The sequence below is a fragment of the Toxotes jaculatrix genome, chromosome 3 (assembly GCF_017976425.1).
Source record: "Toxotes jaculatrix isolate fToxJac2 chromosome 3, fToxJac2.pri, whole genome shotgun sequence".
Taxonomy (NCBI): Eukaryota; Metazoa; Chordata; class Actinopteri; family Toxotidae; genus Toxotes; species Toxotes jaculatrix.
Genome location: NC_054396.1, coordinates 28488903 through 28509292, shown reverse-complemented (window position 1 = coordinate 28509292; position 20390 = coordinate 28488903). Strand labels below are relative to the sequence as shown.

Below are 20390 nucleotides of genomic sequence, written 5' to 3'. Positions count from 1 at the left end.
GAAAACTCGTAGTTGTTGAACTGTGCGTCTCTCGCTGCCCCTCCCTCCATCCACAACCCGTGATGGTGTGTGAGCGATGGATCGCCATCAGGCGCTGCTTCTTTTCAGGAAATCACAACCTGTGCTGGTGTAGATCTGAAGGTTTGGAGATCTCAGTAAAAAAAAAAACCAGATCATACGTTTTTAGACATTAGCAAACGGACAGTTGTGATAGTTGTGGCAGAGCCCCAGTGTCTTGCACACTGTCGGCCAGGTCTTATAATCACCAGTTCCATTCAACCAAGTCGGCACTCATATTTAATCACGTTCAGTGAGGCAGTCTAATCCAAGGAGCTCTTACTGTCACTCAAAATGCTTACGTGCTGCACGCCGCTATTTCACAGTCAAATCACAAAAGGAGAAAATGACCTGAAGTGTTTCATTTGGTTCACCACCTGCATTTACCCTTCGTGTGTAACCCTGCAACATAATTGTCTCAAATGTTTGGTGATTAATTAGGTGAGAGATCGGGACTCACATCTTATTTTCAGAGAGGATTTTTTAAAGTTTGCCAAAACTTCCTCGTGTGAAAGGAACTCAACTGTAGATTTTTTTTGTAAGTACTTCGAAATCTTTAATCTTTCTTTTCTCAAGAAGAAGAAGAACAAAGAGATCTAATGAAGGCATGGAGTGACATCATTTTAATGGAAACAGAAAAAAAAACTGGTCACTCACATGGTGCCAAACCCACTCGTGTTCCTGAGACGTGACCTTTTTCAAAAACAAGCTGATTGCAGCCATCTTGACATAAACACAACGCTCTTGTTAGCACAAATAACGCTGCAAATAACTGCAGGAGAGGCTCAGAAACAGGAAGGAAAAAAAAAACACAATCAAACAATGACGCTAACAATAATGAGAACGGCAAAGGCTTGATCGTTTGTTTCCACGGCGGCAGGTCAAGGTGATAACGAGTTGCCGTGGTGATTGGGAGTTTGTGAGTGCTTAATGAGGGCCTACTTGATGGCATCAGTGAGTGAGAGACATTTGAGGAGGGTGTGTGGAGAGACGAAAAGGGGGAACGACAAAAAGAGCATGAAACCGTTAAAGAGAGAGAAGAGCTATTTAGATAGATGACAGAAAACTAAGGTAGATGAAGAGGGTGAGATGGAGAAAAGAGGGTGAGGCAGGAACAGAAGAAGAGAGAGGTCAGTCGGGTTGTTGTGCTGAATGAAAAAACAACAACAAAAACCCTCTGACCCTTTGTAGTGTTGCATTCGTGCTCATTAAGATTTCTGTTAAAATTTGCTCAAGATATAAAAGCTTGTGTGTGTGTGTGTGTTTGTGTGTGTGCGTGTGTGTAAAATATCTTTGTGGCAGTAATACAGACGTGTTGAAAACACACACGGCCGTACACACACATACACTCAGGCATCACAGATCTGCCCTAAGTGAAATACACACACGCTTTCGCCTGATTTGATCCACAGCGTTCCCTTGGCTCTGTGACAGGAAGTGATGTACGCGAGGACAGGATGTGATGCATCAGAGCCGTGAGATCAGGACTCATCCAACAGAGATCTGGCTGTCGGCGTTAAATCACGCTGTTTAGAGACGTGGCCTTCGTGCCGTATTTCACACACAAGCACACGTCCGCTTCCCTCGCTTCCTCACGTCTTTACAGTCGCACCCTCCTGTTCTGGGATTCGCGACAGTTTGAAGACAGACACTTTATGTCGTCACGTCACGCAGCTCAGCCGTATCTGTTCATTTATATTAATGTTAGCTGTGGTCACTGGGTGACTCCCGGGACATGGGAGCATCTGTCTCAGCCTCGCCTACAGCTCTGGCTTTGTTTTTGGGTAAAAGTTGAAAAACATAGAACATTAAATTTTGAAAAAGCCAGAGTGCCTTGTCCTGTGGTTCAAAGTCACAGTTACCTTTTTAATATTTAACCAAAACCATCATGTTCCTCTGAAATAAGCCAAGTGCTTGGAGTCGCAGAAACATAGCCATCAAAACCTTAATCAGATTTATGTTGCCAGGATCAAAAATAGTAAGAAAACGATTTAAATACAGATACAGATAGATTCAGCATGAATGTTCTCTCTTTATGTTAATAACAATCATTTGGAATTACAGTACAACAAAATGTATTTGCTGCTGCATTTAAGTTGGGCAGAGGTTTTAGGATACAGGCTTCTCTTCTCTTCTCTTCTCTTCTCTTCTCTTCTCTTCTCTCCTCTTCTGAGAGAAGGCAAAACACTCTTGACAGTATCACTGGACATTTCACAGGTATGAGTCTCTCTCTCTCTTTCTTTCATCTCCCATTTTAACTTCTCCCTCAGGCCTCTGCTTTAATGAAAAAGAGAAAGAAAGAGATCCTGAGTCTATCGGCTTGGGTAAAGGGTTAAAATATTACTGGAAATTTCAAGCTGCTTTAATTTTGTGGCTCCCGTATCGCAGACAGCCGACATGATGCAGACAGCTATCTTTGAACCTCCATATATCTCAGCAGTGTGTTCAAGCCGTGGCCGGGGTCACGCTGGGGAGTTCCAGCAGGGGTGCCGGTGGGTCGGTGTACGGTGCCAAGGAAGGAAGAAAAACATAACAGAAGGAGGAAAAGCAGACTGCAGGCTCTCTTTTTCTCTCCACAGCTGGAGGTGTTGCAACAATCTCAAACAATATGCAGAGTCAAGACTAAGTAAACAAAAGTTTATATAGAGTCACATTTCAATCTTTTGTTATCTATATTTATTCAAGTATTTTATATACACCTAGTAGTTTTTATTGAAACTGGTTATGAGAGGCTGTAATTTGCACTACTATTGAATTACACTGCATTCTACTAACAGGTGTAGACTAAGGATTTACTAATATTCAGTCTGCCTTCATTGATCGGTGTTGGAAATGAGAACTGATTCTCAACCAACTTACCAGGTTAAATACATTTTTTAATAAATTTTAAAAAATGATATAAATGAAGAATCCTAAATTTCTTAGTTTTTAAAGGTTGCACATCTTCAGTTTCTCTCCATCTGCCTTCTCCGACCTCCTCATCGTTACCTCCCTCTCTTCCTCTGCCTAGTTTACTTTTTTCCCCCGGTGTGATTTATCTGTGTGACTGTCCAACAAATTAACAATATTGCCAAAGTGGTTTGCAGTAAATTACAATAAACTGTAAGAAACACATCAAAATAATAGAGAGAAATGATTCGGCCGCTTACTCTCTCCCCCCTTCTCTCCCCACTCGAACGCCCACTGCTTCAATCTCTGGGCTAATAAATGTGCACACAAGGGGTTTTGTCAACACACACACACACACTCACACACACTGAGGTGGAGGTGGAAGGCAGGAATTCACGCTGTCTGATCCCCAGTGAGAGCAGTCATTACTGCATGGCAGTTTTCAGCAGTAGAAAAGTCTCACACACGCACACAGACTCGCACACACGCACACACACAAGCCTCATCTTCCTCGTTGATCCTTGTAAACCAACAACAGTCCAAGTTACACACACAAACGCACACTCACAACTCCGAGGCGAGGCAAAGTGATGCGCTGAATGTTTGTGTGATTTTGCGTGTGTGTCTGTGGTTGATTCAGAGGCTGAAAGCTGATTGCTTTCTCAACTTCCACATCCCATCAGAAGGCACAGTAATAACAACCGAGATATCTTCATAGGGGAGTACTCTTTGTTTGTGTGTGTGTGTATGTGTGTGTGAGTTGGAAGTTAGTGCATGTTGATTACAGTCGATTTAGTGGGCTCTTGTGACTGCGTGTGCTTGTGTGTTTATTTGAATTCATCCTTCCCTCATTCTATCCTCCATTCTCCATTCTGTCGGTCCACATACACATACACATACACATACACACAGACACACACACGCACACACATACACACTGAGCAATGAATAATATTTCTCTGTGATAACCCTCGCATGTGTGTTCAAGCTTAGCTGTGCTTGGACTGATCGAAAGTCTTGGTTGAAACAGTGAGAGGGAGAGAGAGAACAGTGAGGATGACTATAACAAAGAAAGAGAGGAAGAGAAGAAAATATAGAAATGAGGAAATGAAATGACCAAAGATGGAGGAAGAAGGAGAAAGAGAGACCTAAAACCTCTTGTGTGGTTCAAGTGTGGCTCCAGATTTGTGGCAAAGGCTTGTTCCTGTTGCAGTACGGGAATTCCTCTGTGCACCAAGCAAGCTCCATGAAGAAATGGTTTTCCCAGTTTGGTGTGGAAGAGCTTGACCGACCTGCACAAAGCAAAGGCCTCTGCCCCATCCAACAGCTTTAGGATGAGCTGTGGTGCCGACTGTGAGCCAGACCTTACTGCCCAACATCAGTGGTCGTCCTTACCATTGTTCTTGCGGCTGAATGGGAGCAAATCCCTGCAGTCAGGCTCCAAAATCCTGTGTGAAATTCTCCCTAAAGACTGGAAGCTGTTCAAGCATTAATGTTGCGGTGTTGGAGTTAGATGGGTGTTTGACTGCACACATCCTCTTGGCCACATGGTCTACAAATGTAAACTTAATCAAACCCGCTTTGGCCATACTGTACTTGAAAATTTGAAGGAAAAGTACATTTAAAGGAAGGAAGGAGCGAGTTCATGAAGAAAAAAGAAAAGAGAAAAAGAGGAAAGATGTGAGAGAGTGAAGAACAGATATGATGGGAAGGAGCTCGAGGAAAGATAGAAGAAAGGAGAGAGATGAGAGTCAGTGTGTTTACACACACACACACACACACACACACACAGGCAGGTGATCAATGCAACATTAGTTTACCTCACACACCCCACTCAGGTAATCTGGCCAACATTAGTGGAGTGCTCCATGCTCGACCGGCTCTGTCATACTAATTACTGTGAGCTTGTAGCTGGAAACACACACACACACACACACACACACCCACACACACACACACACACTCTCTCTCTCTCTGTCTCTCTCTCTCGATCTTACCAATAAAGTGGAAGTGAATACCATTCACTCACCAGAGCAGATAACAAGAGGCAATAGAGAACGGATTGAGAGAGAGTGTGTGTGTGTGTGTATACGTGCGTGCAAGTGAACAGTACACATGTTGTGTAAAAGTGTGTTGTATGTCAGCACAAAAATGTGTATCTGTCTCTTTGTGTGTGTGTGTGTGTTGAGCTTATTAAGAGCCAGCAGACTTCAGTGACCTCTCTGTTCTTTGTCCAGTTTCTCACTACTGCTGAGAGCTGGGAGGGAGGGGTGGGGGTGGGGGTGGGGGGGTGCAGCAGAGGAGCATGTAAATTAGGTGGAAAAAGGAACAAGAAGAGGATGATTAGAGAAAGAAAAACCCCAAAAATTGAAGGGCAGGAAGGAAGGACAGAAAAAAAGGCAAGAAAAAAATGAGAAAACATCAAAAAAACAAGCAAAAGAAAGAAGGTTAGATGGAGAAATAGAAACAGAAGAAATAACAACAAAAGACGACAAAGAAGAATGACCCAGGAATTGAGACAGGAAGAGATGGAAGGATTGAGAGAGCTTGAGATAGACAGAGAATGACACAGATAAGGAGGATAATGCGAGAGACAGAGGGAGAGATTGACATTATTACTGCCTCGTTACCATCGCTGCTATCTGCGTCTGCTCATATTGTGTTTGCTTTGGCAGTAAGTGCTTCTTTATTCCTCGCCGGTAAACCACCTTTTCAAATGAACTGAGAGAAGAGAGTGTGTAATTTTGAAATCTGCCGGCTGAGTTCTTTGCCAGTGCAAAACTCAGTCTCATGTTATTTTTCTCTGATTTGAGATTCATGTTAAATTGAGTCTGTCCTTTTCTTTCTGCAGCGTGTCAACGGATCCGGGCCCGACATTTCGTTAGGGATAAAAGCCATGCTGATGAGAGCCTTTATGAAAGCTCCTGAAGGCGTTCAGTAATATAAACACGCCGTGTTTCATTTTTCAGCGGAGACAACAGAGCTCAGAATTTGCATGTAGGGCAGACCTCTTCAGAGTGGCTTAATAGTCCATCTGATTGAGGTTTAACTGCAGGACCTTCATCAAGGTTATGTTTGCATGTCAGAATAACAGGTGTATGTGGGTTTGTGGAAAGTTTTTATCTTGTGGTTAATTTGCTTTTATTTTTACAACCTGAAACCCACGTCTCCCTTTTATTAGCTTCTTCATTCTGTACAGAGACTGTCCAAAAATCTTTTAACTTTTTAACAGACCTGCGATACGCCACCATACAGTAGAACGAAGCCTGTCAAACCATCAGATAGTTTAAGAGCCTTGATCGCTTTGAATACGAGGCCCAGTGCCACATCAGCTCAACAAATGATTAACAGCTTTCCAATGAGTGACTGCCAACCCCAAGTCCCTGAAAAACCAAGACTTACTAGCACAGGGACGTTAGCTGTTTGGATCTCATTTTTTGTTGCGGCATTTGCATATTAGCTTTCAAAAGCTGATTATAGGATCACCAGCTCTGTTTCTTTCTCCCTCCAAACTTCTGCCTCTGTTTTTCTCGAAGAGAAGCAGGATTCAATAAATCCCACTCTGCTGTCTGTGTTCCCAACAGAGTGAAGCCGTGTCACGGTACGCCAGTCGATACTCGCCCATTAAGCCAGTGGACAAGACAAAAATCACTGACACTTAGAACTCACACACAGAGACACACACACATAAAAGCACAGAGACCCTAATGGTCTTACAGCACATTGGTTTTAGACGCTGTAACACACACACACACGTATATACACAGGTGTAGATTTATACACACACCACACTTAGGAGAGATTCATGCTCTCACAGACACACACAAAGACACAGTTGGTATATTGTAAGATGCTCGCTCGATGCGGTGGCAGTGTTGTGACATTTGGAAAGAGGCGTCTCAGCACAAAGCCAAAGATGTCCTCTCCTAGTGTCTCTTCGATCTGCAGAAGGACAAAGAAACAAAATAAATAAGTCATTAAAAAGAAAGACAAAACAAAACACTGTGGCTTTAAATTTTGAAAAGGCTTTTCACTCTTTTTTTTTTGCTCAACTATAGTGAAACATTAAAGCACTTCAGCTCTGTCAAAGCAGCCTATCAAGTCTACAGTGTATATGAGCATTAGAGGGAAAATCCAGTCACATCAGCCTTTTAGTGGTAATTACAATTAAACCATGAGGGGATTTTATGATGTGCGAACAAAAGCTGAGTTTCTAATTCAGTGTTTAAGAGAAAGTTCTACATGTGTTTATTTGTCCTGATATGTTGTGCAGAAGGTACCATAAGAATTCTGGTGTCTGCAGCAGAAAGCTGGCAGCGATGCTCTGTGCTAACACTTGTACATCATGTTGAGTCACAGCAGTGGTGCCAACCACTGTTGCGTTGGTCGACACAGTGAGAAGTCAAGAAGCAGTTATCTCACATGTGAGAAACTGAGAACCTGCAGAGGCTGTACAGATGCCATGATTACTAATCAATGATCCGGTTTTGTTTGGGTTTATTTTTCTAATAATTTAACAGTAGCTCCACAGTTAATTGAGAGTATTTAAGTGACTACCCCCTCTGCTGTTTGAAAAAAACTCCAGCTTTTCTGTGAAAACTCAGCTCATTTAATGGTGTTTCATTGATCTTATGTATGTTAGTGTAAAATATCCCTTTATGGCATTGTTAAAAAGGTGCTATGTAAATACAGTTTTTCTTCATTTTAATCATTTATCTTAGTCTCGATGACGTTATTATGACAGAACACTGAGCGCTAAAGCTACAGCAGAGTAACAGAACAAACGATCAGCAGGGGACAAAGATAATTTTGGTCTCGGAAGAAAAATTTGCGAAACTCTTCACCTCTACAACGTGGCACCAGGACTTATGAATCCATTTTTTTTTCTTTCACAGCTCTGAAAAGCCCCGTGAGGGATCTTGCTTTAGTGATCAAGGGAGAAGTTTTTTTTTTTTCTGTGAAAAAGGATCCATCCTCAAAGATAATTCATAACACAAGCCCCACTGGAGGTATCATCACACAGCATGATGAAAATCAAATTACTTTTGAAGTAAAAGACATTTTCTTTTATAATTTAATCTGACTGTTACGGATATAATTGGCTGAGTGACATTATTGAAACGAGCAGCTGTATTCATGCTTTTATTTTAGGCCCTCGAGCATTTCCCATCCTTTTCTCCACTTTCCCGGCCACAATGACATTTTTTATCTGAAGATGAATATGTTCAGCACCTCCCTCCATCTCCCTGTCTCCATCTCTCTCTCTCTCCTTCCAGGTCGCAGCCTATATCTCTCTGTCTGTCACTCTGCCATTCTCAGCCAATTACTGGCTGGCTTCAGGTGCTTAACCCCAGGCCTCACCATCAATTGGCTCATTATTTCACTGCTTTAAATCTTTCTCTCATCCCCTCCAGCTCTTCGTTTCTGTCTATTCCTCTCTGTCGCTTTCTGTCCTTCTTTGCTGCCTTTTTTTCCCTTTTATCAGCCTTGTTTTTGACTGAACATGTCTCTTACGTATGTCCACTTTCATGATTCTTTTCCGATTCTTTACTCTGTCCCTCATTGTCTCTCTTTTTCCTTTCTCTATCTTCTTTCTCTCAGTCTTGTTTCTGCTCTGTCCCCCGTCTCTCCCTCCCACAGATGTGACTCTCATCCTCAGCACCCCTCCTTCTCCTCCCTCTCTACAGAATCCCTTCCTCCCTCCCTTCTCTGGCTCCCCTCATTCTGCAGATTGCTCCAACTCAATTGTCCCTTCCCTGCCTGTAGGTAGCAATGGTATTAATAAAGCAGGATTTAAAATAGATTTTCTTTCTGCTCCATTTTGAATTACATTAGTGTGTGGTTTGGGCTCAGAGTATTCTTCTTCCTGCTGCTCACCACAATGTACATTCACCCTGTATCCATCCTGCTAAAGGACTACAGTGCTAACTATGGAAGATGTTGTCCTGGAAGGAATAAAGATTTTGGCAACATTGATTCTTTAAGCAGAAACCTGGTACATTTATGAATACAGAATTCACTAAATATTCATATTCTCTCCTCTGAACACCTGTTAGGAAAAAGTCTGTAGTGTGCAGCAAAGTATTGCCATTGTGCAGTTATGTTTTTTCTTTGGAACAAAAATCAGGTTGTTAGCATAAGCGCTAATAGCCTCCATGTACAGCTGTTTCTTTGTCAAGCTAAGCAACAAAAAGGAGACCCAGAAAGCCCGAAGAAAAGATGTCACAGTGAAGCTCAGCGGATGTGACTTTTTCTGAAGAGCAGTGTGAAACTACAGCACAAAGAAGCACATGAGAAAGCACTTAGCACCAAAGAGTGTGGCTTTTCAACATGCAAGTTAAAAAAAAAAAATCAGATTAACTCATACAGCCAGTGTCTTAATAGTTCAGATCTTGATAAAGTTATTTGTTTGAGAGCGGGGGAATTCAGCTGCGCTCCAAAGTTTAAAGGAATTCTGCCATCAAGCCAGACATTGCGAGTTGTGGTTTAACTCTCTGTAGTTGGTTCCACGCAGGGAGACGTAATTAAAATCCACTAAAAGGCATCTGCTACTACTTGATTTAATCCAATTTATCCAAGTCTCGAAGCTGCGGGGTGTCGCCCCGTGTGCAGCTGCTGTGTGTGTGTGTGTATGTGTATGTGTGTGTGTGTGTGTTTTGGGCGAAGAGTTTGGTGTGTTTTTGGATGTTTTAGGTTATTTGTTTGTTTGTTTATATGTTTCTATGCATTTAAGAGTTACATTTGACTGTACATGTGTAGATTAAGGCAAACATTCGTCTCTGACAAGAACAAAGTTAGAACTTCTGTGTGTGTGTGTGTGTGTGTGCGTGTGTGTGTGTGTGTGTGTGGAGGCAATGAGCCAATTTAATGACATTCTTAAAGCTGTCATGATTAAGAGGTTGATAATTTGATGATGGTGCTATCGAGGTACTTCAGTGGTGAAATATTACATACTTCACTTTTATTTTTATTAATGAGGCGAATCTGAGAATGTCCTTAAGTGCTTTGGTGAAGAGAGCAAGTGTGTACGTGCTGCTGTGTTTCTATATGTACCCGTTATTTATATGAAAGAGATTATAGGTGCTTTAGTTTGGATGGTGACGTAAAAAATGCACACACAAACATGCACTTACACACAAGCAACACACACACACACACTTTTGTTAAATCCAAGGAGAGCAAAAGCCTCTGTGAGGGTTTTCGTCTGATCTTCCTCGTTTGCCTCCGAGGGCCATCGTCACGGGAGAGTTTGCCTGCCTCTGTGTGTGTGTGTGTGTGTGTGTGTGTGTGTGTGTGCGTGTGTGTGTGTGTGTGTGCGCGTGTGTTTAGGTAGAGGTTAGGCTGTTATTTCTTTGGTGTGAGGATGCAGATTAAAAGTGCAACCTCTGCAACATATCAACGGTCACACAGCTAATGCTGAAGATACACGGGCCTCAGGGATGCGTGTCTGTGTGTATGTGTGTATTTATGTGTATATGTGTGTTGTAGTGGTGGGAGCTGTTAAGATCTCTAGTATTAATTGTATTTCTAGCCTTTGGCCAGTGTAGCTTAAGAAATATGTAATTTCCCTATGCACACCAATACACACACACACACACACACACACACACACACACACACACACACACACACACACACACACACAGAGCCTGAAACAGAAAGTTGTCCCTTCCATGTTTCTCCCAGAGGGAAGCTTTCAGTGTTTTCTCTCTGACTCTTCTTGCACTCTGTTTTTTTTTTTTTGTTTTTTTTTTTAAATGTTTTTTCCTTTTGAGTCTTTGTTAATCCAGAAAAGAGAAAGAATCAAAAACTCAGAAAACCAGAATCAGGTAGAATCATGACAGACAGACACACAATGATCAGCACAAATCGTTATGGCATGTGGGCAAGGCCAGCTGCTCTGCAGTTCCATATAAAACTACTATATCATGTGTCATGGAGGAAATTTTTATGTTCTCTTTGAAACTGCCAGTTCATTGAAGAATAGAGAAACTTCATATTATTACTTTTTTTTTTTTTTTTCATTTTTAGTTCATACAGAACGGGAGAAGGACACATGAACATATTCACATACACACAAAACCTCACTTGCCTCCTTTGTTTGGACACTAGCTGACACTTTGTGCCACATTCGACCATAACGTACCCTTTAAAAAGTCTGTGTTGTTTTCCTTCCACCATCATTCCCTCTTACTACACACTCCCAGTTTTCACCTTTGGACAGAAGGAGATGATGTGCCTAATACCTTAGAAGCTCCAGCTTCCCACATTTCTTCCATAGGTTCCATAAGTTTTAGCACTGCCATCCTGGCCCAGTATCCTAGGAATTACATTAATTTTGGACAAGTGGCCACCCCCTGTTTTATGTCCAATAGCACTGTTCATTCCCACTGTAGGACGTAATGTTCTCCATAGGTAGTGATGCTGAAAGTGGGGGTGGTGCATAGGCCTGTGCTAAATTACATTCAGTCAACATCCAACTTGTTCCTCTTCCAGTACTGATGCAGATTCCAGGGCCTAAACTCAAGCTATTTACTGATTCAGAGTACCTATCCTAGAAGGCTCTCTGTTTCACAAATTTCAGATCTGTACACCTCACTGCCTGCAGCTCTGTGGAGCAAGTTTTTATAAAGACAAGGTCAGTATTGCCAGTTCTAGTCCAGCGGATACCTTTCAGTATGGGTATCACTACTGGACCCTTGTTTTTTTGCCATGTATATACTGAACTGTAGGTGCAGCAGGCTCTAGTATGCGTGAAAGGTTTGATCAAAGAGGAATATAAACTGGCACAGCGATGAATCATTATCCTTCCAGGAAATCACATTACTTGCTTCGTACCTTTTGTAACAGCTATACCACTGTTACAGCCGCGGCGTACGCCCACCCCATGTGTCTAAGCCTCTGTGTAGAGTTTTGATGTGAATGCCGAGTAGGATGTGTGGTCCCCTGTACAAGATTGGTTCCAGTTGCTGAGGCGCTGCCCATCCCCTCTTCCTTTCTGAAGAGCTGATCCTGATTGGAGCAGCGCCTGGTCCCGATTCGTCAATCCAGAGAATGCAACTGGGGACTAAGCAGTAAGAAAAGCTTTTCTAGCTTGACAGTCAGACGATTGGGATTCTCAGCTCTCCAACCTGCCTCTAATTATTGTTGCAGACTGGTGAATGTTAATTGCTGTGTTAAGATCAGATACTGAGGTTTTATTTCCATTTTAGATTTCTTTTAAGAAAAGTTGCTTGCATACCCTGAGAGTCCTGTTTTGGTTATATTATTTCTTTGATTTGAACAACATCCACAAGCCCTGTTTCATTGGTAGTTTGCCTGATGGTTGCTTCTTTGTGTTATTTCTAAGCTCCTTGCAAAGAAATTACTTTATTTTACCAAACACACCTGGTTTTATGTTGCTTTCCTTCCCCCTAATGAGCTGGGTTGTAACATAAATGGGTGTTTGTCCAGGGTGCATGATTAAATAGCTTACCAAATGAAAGAAGACTGCAGACCAGTGTCTCCAAGGGAAATAATATTAGCTTTTTCCTCAGCAACTACTTTTCCGGAGGTCCATTATATACAGGTTTTTTAATCATCATCAGGACAGTTTGATAAATATTCTAGACAAGGACAATCCCCGGTGAGTCAGTGACTGTCGAGAAAGTTTGCACATGGCATGGATGGTACAGAATTTTACCAGAGGGTTTTTTCTAATTTGTTTGACACAGCAAGTGGATTCCGTCTTCACATCGAGCCAAATATGTCTTTATGTGTCATAGAACAGCTTCAACTTACGATGAAATATCATGCAAAAGTTGTTATTTAGAAATCAAAAGTAAAGAAAGTGGAAAAATGGTAGGACAATTGAGAGGTGGGTGAGTGACTGAGAGTGGATGGGAACAGGAGGCAGATGGGAAAGGCCAAGGAGGGATGAATGAAAGCTGATGAGAGCAAAGACAGAACAGAGAAAAAAAAAGGTGAAGCCAAAAGACTGATGAAGATAACATGAGTAATAAACAATTAATGACATTAAAGGTAAAGATAAGCAAAAAAACATATATAAACATATATAAGGAAATGGGGAAAGAACACAGACAAAAACAAAAGGAACAGAAGAGCAACACAGAGGAGGATGGGGAGTGCGGGGAGGCAGCAAGATTGATTTCCACTCCTCCTTTTCCTCCCCTCCTGTCTTCTCCCTCGAACGGCTCCCCAAAGTCTTTGGATTAATGGCTCCATTTCTACTGCTCATTCATCAGATTCAGGAAGGCATCCCAAAACACAATGCCTCACTAGGCTCTCGCCTGAACTAGATATCCACCTGCCAAAACATCCAATAGACCCTTAAGTACTTTCAAAGGCAGGCAAAACAACTTTATCTCTACCTCAGGTCAAATCAGAAGGGAATTAGCACGATCCACTGCACATATGCTTCTTAGCCCGCATATTGTAGATGATCACAGACAGTTCACAGCCTGTAGTTGTAAAAAAGCAAAGGAAAAGTCGCTAAAAGACCTGGATTTGGTTATTACACATTTAACTGTGTGTGACATGTGTCAGGATCAGACTCTGTTTTCATCTCCCACAGGCCAGAGTCATTCATCCAGTAAATTTAGACATATCTACAGCACACGAAGAACACATACAGACCAGCTGATTGTCTCAACATCAGATTCATTTGAAAGACGGTGTAATAATAGTTGTATATTTAGGGGCTTGAAAGTGAATGTGACAGAATGTGATGGTGTAGTCTTGTGGTAAGAAGATACTGTGACAGTAGACTAGCAGGCCACTGGCTGTCCTTTTAATGGGGACCAAGGACCACTTGTTTCCCCTGGTCCACCACAGGGAGAGGGAGGCCACGTCTGGCTGCAGTATGCCTCACTGTTTGGCCTTGTCACATTGTACGCCAGCTGTGCCGACTAATGCCCTTTCACAGTGTGTGAGAGCTAACACGCCAACCCTTGACCCATCCTGATTAATGATCGTGGAACCACGTCCCTCTGGAGGTACGCTCGTTCTTCCTTCGCACTGATCAGTTGGACTGGGTGTCACAATCTCTCTTTTCTTTCCATCTGTTCATTGGTGCATTTCTCCACTGATCAGTCCAGCCGGTTACCCATATATCAGTCATCCATCCATTCCCCCCCTTCAGCGTGTTAGCTTTCTATATGTTCAGACATTACCCCACTTCTTCTGAGCTTTTCTGTCACTGCTTGCTTTTACTTCTTACTGTATGTCAGTCTCTTCATCCTCTCATCATCATTGGTCTCTGATGTGCTTGTGGGCTTAGAGAGCTCTGGAATGGATGCAACGCAGAGGTCAAAAATAGATGGAGGTATGTGGATGGAGGGAAAGAGAAGAGGGGAGGAGAGAATAAATCAGATGGATGATGTGGCAAATCTGGCATTTGTCATGACCAAGGGCGGCCTGGGAGACACCATCATCGACTTAACGATGTAAACAAAGTTATAATTCAAATAACCTCTCCTGCTCTCTTCCTCCCAATCCCTATCTCAGCATCTCTCGCCTTCCTACTCCATTCATCTCCAACTCTATTTTTTTCTCTCTTCTGTTTATTTTCTGTCTTTTCTCTCTTTCTTTCCCCCCCATCTGTAATTCTTAGAAAACATTGTCATGGTTTTTAATTTGATCTCGGATTTAAAAAAGAAGACGTGAGTGGTACACCAAACCCTGGAGGTTGGTTGCGTGCTGTGCAGCGGTTTTGATGTCGCGGCCACAGTTGGAGATGAATTTTAGAATTGCTGAGAGTCAGACGATAATCTCAAAACAAAATTTTGGGTATGATTGAACAGCCAGGCTGGTGACTGTATTTAATACAACATAACACTTATCAAAGCTTTAAACTTCATTTTTGTGTAGATTAGTATAATCTCTGCTCTCTCTGTCTCATGCTCTTTTTCATTTTGTTGAATTTACCTCCCCCACCCCCGCTCCACTGTTTACCCAAACAGAAATTAACAATCTGTTTAGAGGGGCTCCGACTGAACGCTAGTCAGATTATCTGAAAGATTAGCTTCCATCATACCCAGCTGAAAGACTCCTGGATTAAGTGGGTGGTGCTGGTGGTGCTGGTGGTGGCGAGGGGGATTTTGTTGGCTGCTGTCTGTTGTTTTTGGCCTGTTCCTCTACAGACCTCAGAGCATAAATCTGGTTTAGCTAACATGGTTTGAGTCTTTGCAGAAACAAGAGTCGTTGCAGTGAGAGGAGCTTTGATTTATTGCTATTCTTGGGGAAAACTGGTTATTTCATTCTCTCTCCTCGGCTCAGTGATGAGTGATTATGTCTCTCTAATTGGGGAATTACAGTGTGTGCGTTCATTATAGGTACATCACTTGATCTGTTTAAGCATGCATAATTACAGGTTAGTTCACATTTGTTCTCCAGAGGAGTCTGACTCTGAAAACAGGATCTTCCTCAGTTTGTGACTCTGAACTGAAATGTCCTTTGGCACTTCTGATCAGTCTGGAGTTTATGGTGTCTATTGTACTAAATTATATTTTAATCCCGTTTTTGTATGTTTTATTTATTCTTCTGAGGATTGTGGGAACGGGAGCTATCTCAGCATGCACTGAATATACTCCAGGACAGGCTTGTAGTTTAACACATAAAAGAAAGATTTCTATGTTAAATTTATCCAAACAGTTTTTGAACTGTTTTAACACATCATTACTATCATACATATTTTTGAGCTAATTTGATCTTTTGACCCTTAAATCAAAAGCTTAGTTTCTGTAATCAAGTCTCTGCCTGTTTTTATCATCAAATGATGGAAATCTTGCATCAGATAACAACCCCATCAGTGGTTCACTGACTCAAGGCCTATCCCACCTGTCAGACAAAACAGACGCACAAGTGATTGTATTAGCTGTGAGAAGAAAGGGAATATATTAAGAATTACTTCTCAGAATCAACAGTTTTCACAGTTTGAGTGCTGCATGGTGACCTGCAGGAATTTTTTCCTTAATAAAATGGAAATACAGCAAGCAGAGGCTTTCAGGCCATCTGCATCAGTCTCAGTCAGATGTGGTAAAGTTCTATTTTCCTGGGACAGTGTGTGGGCTGTGTGAAAGCATATTGCCTGCTGTGCTGACCTGAGGATTGGGTTATATGTTGGTTATATCACTTCCCCCCTGCAGCTTTCTTGGCTGCCAAATGTCAGTCTGCCACTGTCTTATCCCAGAATGGTAATCACTTTATAGGCTTTGGTCTTTTAAGTAGAAACACAGACTCTTTAAACCATAAAGCACCCCGGGGAGCCTAAAGTCTGCACCCAAAGTCGCAAACACATGGATCTCTCAATGCAGTGACTACAAAACAAAACAAACAACAAAAAAAAAAAAAAAGCATGGATGACATATCTCAGACTTGCAGATATGCTCCTGTTCTAATGCTTGAGCCAACACTGTAGCTTCTCCCTGTATGTAGGCACACACTCACTAACATACAATACACAGACACACACACCAACAATCGAAACACTCATCTTCTGTCTCAGATGGCCTCTAAGATGGCTTATCCATGGTGCCGCTGTCTAATCTTGTCTCATTAGGCTGATCTTACATTTAGAGTAAGTAGCTTGTTTGAACAATCCTATAATGCATGTGTCTTCTGCAAGGGTTAAGTTTAAGTCTGTGAGCTTGATTAATTATTATGGGCGGCATCAGTGAGTTTGGCGTTTCCAAATTTTAACAACAAATCATGAATACTTGTTGGCCAGTAAATGTTATTAAGAACATTTAAGTATTTTAACAAATTGATTTTGGTTGGGGTTGATGTATAGGGATAGAAAAACAGAAAAAGTGAACTATGATGCTAAATATTCCTGATGGACAGATTTCCATGGTTTAAAATAACGAGTTAGAACTTCGACACACAGGATTTCAGCTTTAGAAAAGCTAAATGTTTGCCATGGTTTAAATGTGACGCATGCACACAACTTTCAAACAATAAAGTTGTATTGTAAAATTCTGATGTTTTGAAATAAAAAAGTCATCCCACCAGCTGGAACGACTTCAGTTTCTTCTGCAAGGACACTTCTGCAGGGGGAATTGTTGCATTTTCTGTAAAGTGAGTCTTTAAACAATAACTGAAACAACAGATAAATTAGACTATTTCTCTCCAGAGTTTGACTATGAACGTCAAACGAGTTTAAAAACTTTGCACTCTAAAACTCGGAGGGTTAAATCCTGCCTGAGGATCTGCGCTCAGCTCTTCAGAACAACAGAATCCTCACAAATGTCACTAATTCATTAGCCGAGTTGTTCTTCCAACGATTATCAGACATAATGAATGAGTTTTTACTTCAGTGCCAAAATTCATTTCCCCTCTGTAGGTGTCTGTTCTTTCCAGATTTCGGAGATTACACACAATGCGAGTAAAGTTTTCATTTTCAGTAGAGAAGCACAGCTAATATGGCTCATCTAATTATACAGTGACCTGTTTTGGTTGCATCGTTAGCTGATAGAAACTAATTAGGTAGACAGAAAGATTGGTTTGAACAGGCTTGTTAGTGTGCAGTCAGTCGTGATACACAAACCTGGGGATGAGAGCCCAACATATGGCTGGAACAATGCTGTGTGTGTGCGTGTGTGTGTGTGTGTGTATGTGTTTTAACCCTGTGTGGATGTGCGTGGGTGAGTTTGAGCCTGTTGCTGGTTGTGCATGCATTTTTGATTTTGTACCCCTCCATGCGTGTGTGTGTGTGCATGTGTGTGTGTGCATGTGTGAGTGACATATGGGAAAGACAGTAATAACCGCTCCAAATGTCTGCAGATCAATACAAGGACTTCTGTGGTAATCTCTGGCTCGTGGATCTGGGCTTTTCTGTTATGACACAGCATGGCCTAGTGGTCAGACAGACTGTCCAGTTATTAATAGATCACATGTTGGAACCTCTGAATCCGTCAACAGCCTTCATGTTCCATCAGTGGGGTCTTGCACAAGGCACTGAACCAAATTACTGTCGGCAAATAAATACACCAACTGAATCTGTTACATGTGAAAATTCAGCTCCTGTAAATTGTAAGTGGGACATGAAATTGAATTTGATTTTGTCTGAGATACTGCACCCCGACTGTTAAAAAAAAAGGGACCTTAAAGATTAATAGCAACAGTAGAAACAGAATACCACGAGTGATTCACTTAAGATATAATTTCTCCAAATTTAATATATGGGTGCTGCTTCAAAATGTCTTAATAACAGTCACAAACTGTTCAGGGAAAGTTACGTGGTGCTTTTTCACAATTTATGAAAAACAGCGATGTGAGAGGTTCATCGAGAGGAACTTTAACTGTGTACTGCTGAAGAGATCTGGATTAACGGTGATGGTCGCCTGTTACAGAAAGCCTGCTGCGTTCTGTGGACAGTGTAAAAGCTAGATCTTTAACTGATCATGACTCTGTGTCCCTCACCACAGAGTATCTCCACAACAGATGGAACTGTGGTGCAGTGAAATAAGTGGCTCAGCCGCCTTTTCTTGTATCAAGCTACTGTCTCTCCCGCTGAGTTGAAGAACTAACATTTGTTTCTATCCGTCTCTCTTCTCCCTTCAGATCCAGTCCACGGACCCCAAAACGTCAATGTAGTGGATGTCAGAGCCCGCCAGCTGACTATTCAGTGGGAGACGTTTGGGTATGCTGTGACACGCTGCCACAGCTACAATCTGACGGTACGCACTGCAGGACATGTTTTGTACAGTAACGACAAACTCAGTCATGCAAGTTACATTTTGTGGACATTAATTATTCTTTGCCACGAAAACATTATGTGACAGCTGTAAGAATTGGTGCCATATTGTACCTTTCACGTGTAAAAGTTAAGTTTTGGCAAATACATACATAATAATTTAAAAATGTTCACCAAAAATTTAAAACATCACTTACTATAGTGAACATCCTGGTACTGGGAAATCAGTGTGTGTAATAATGTACACATCCTCCAGCCTCTAGACTCCAATATCATATCATCAGATGTTTTGCTGATCCTTTAAACGCACATTTAGCAGCAGCACTGCCTCTGCTTCATGTGAGATTTGTGATGTTCAAAGTTTGGACTGTCTGTAGTCAGTGTTCTCCTCTCTGCATTTCTATTAAAGCACTGCAAAGGTTACGAGCATTATATAAAGACAGCTCTGTATTAGTAATAATTGTTTAGTAATCTTTGCCTTGGTTTTCCAGGTACAGTACCAGTACATGTTCAACCAGCAGGAGTTTGCAGCAGAGGAGCTGATCCAGACGTCATCACATTACACTCTGAGGGGGCTGAGGCCCTTCGTCACGGTCAGACTGCGGCTGGTCCTGGCCAACCCCGAAGGCAGCAAGGAGAGCGAGGAGATAGTCAAGCAGACAGAGGAGGACGGTGAGTGAAAACACCTTTCATGATAATGTATTCAACAGCAAAGTATATAATACACAGTACTGATCCAACCTATGGCCAGCTCGCTGTCTGGTCAGCCTGTCCTGGGAGAACCCCTCTGGCACTAAGAGAATGATTCATTTTACATTTCTGACAGAAGCAGCAGCAGCAGCAGCAGTTTGTTTAGAATAAACTGAAGGAGAAGTGGCCACCTACAGAAACTCAGGCTTCTCCATCAGAAAGTACAAGATAAGGATGTCACACTCCAACCCACGCTGTGTGATTGACAGGTGGTTTTGGGAACTGCAATGCAGAAACAACAGAGCAATGACTGTTTAGCACTGCACAAGGAGAAAAAATACAAATAGCCGTGAGTAATGGTCTCCAGCAGTTCAGGCCTTTTAGGCTGTTGTAAGGGTTTAATCACTTCAATTTTATATATTTCAACAAAAAAGAACAGCCAGTTGAGTTATTACAGGATTTTTAAAAAATTATCCTAAAACTATTTCAGTGACCTCATAAATACGAAGACCATGTCACGTGTTAGGTAGGGGGGGGGGCTCGTATCAGCTTGGAGAACAGCTCCTTACATTTATTATTTATGATTTATGATCCTAAACCTGCAACATTTTTGTTTTTAACACCAAATGAAAGCAGTGAAATGGTCCCAGTTTCCACCTAAAGAGCTTTGATTATTACATGCCCACCATCAAACAACTGACAGTTAGCGACTCCCTGGTGAAGAACGTGGGGCATCCAGCAGCGTCTACCTTCTGGTGTGCAGAAAATCCAACAATGCAACTTTAACTGAAAGCCTGAGACTACTGTGAGGGAACAGGATCGCCATTAGAGACAAACTAGATCTGTAATCACACAGGTTTGATCCCTACAATATCCGAAATTACACTAATCAACAACCATGTCCTGTTATTATGCTCTTGAGCAGGACAAGCTATACCGTACATACTGACATAGTCCTCAAATAAAAATGTGCCCCAGTAGTTGAAATTGTTTCAAAATGACATTTTAAGCTCCTGTTTCCTTTCCAGAGGGCTCCGTGTTCTGCTAATTCAGAGTCTTT

General features: G+C 41.9%; 1 protein-coding gene across 1 annotated transcript in view; it reads left to right on the top strand.

Annotated features, from left to right (window-relative positions):
- ptprt (protein tyrosine phosphatase receptor type T) overlaps nucleotides 1–20390 on the top strand; it is a 216002-nt gene that overhangs the window by 31184 nt on the left and 164428 nt on the right. The window contains exons 4-5 of the mRNA XM_041033529.1: nucleotides 18508–18623; nucleotides 19132–19312. Coding sequence (XP_040889463.1) covers nucleotides 18508–18623; nucleotides 19132–19312 — 297 coding nt within the window. The remainder of the gene's footprint in view (nucleotides 1–18507; nucleotides 18624–19131; nucleotides 19313–20390) is intronic.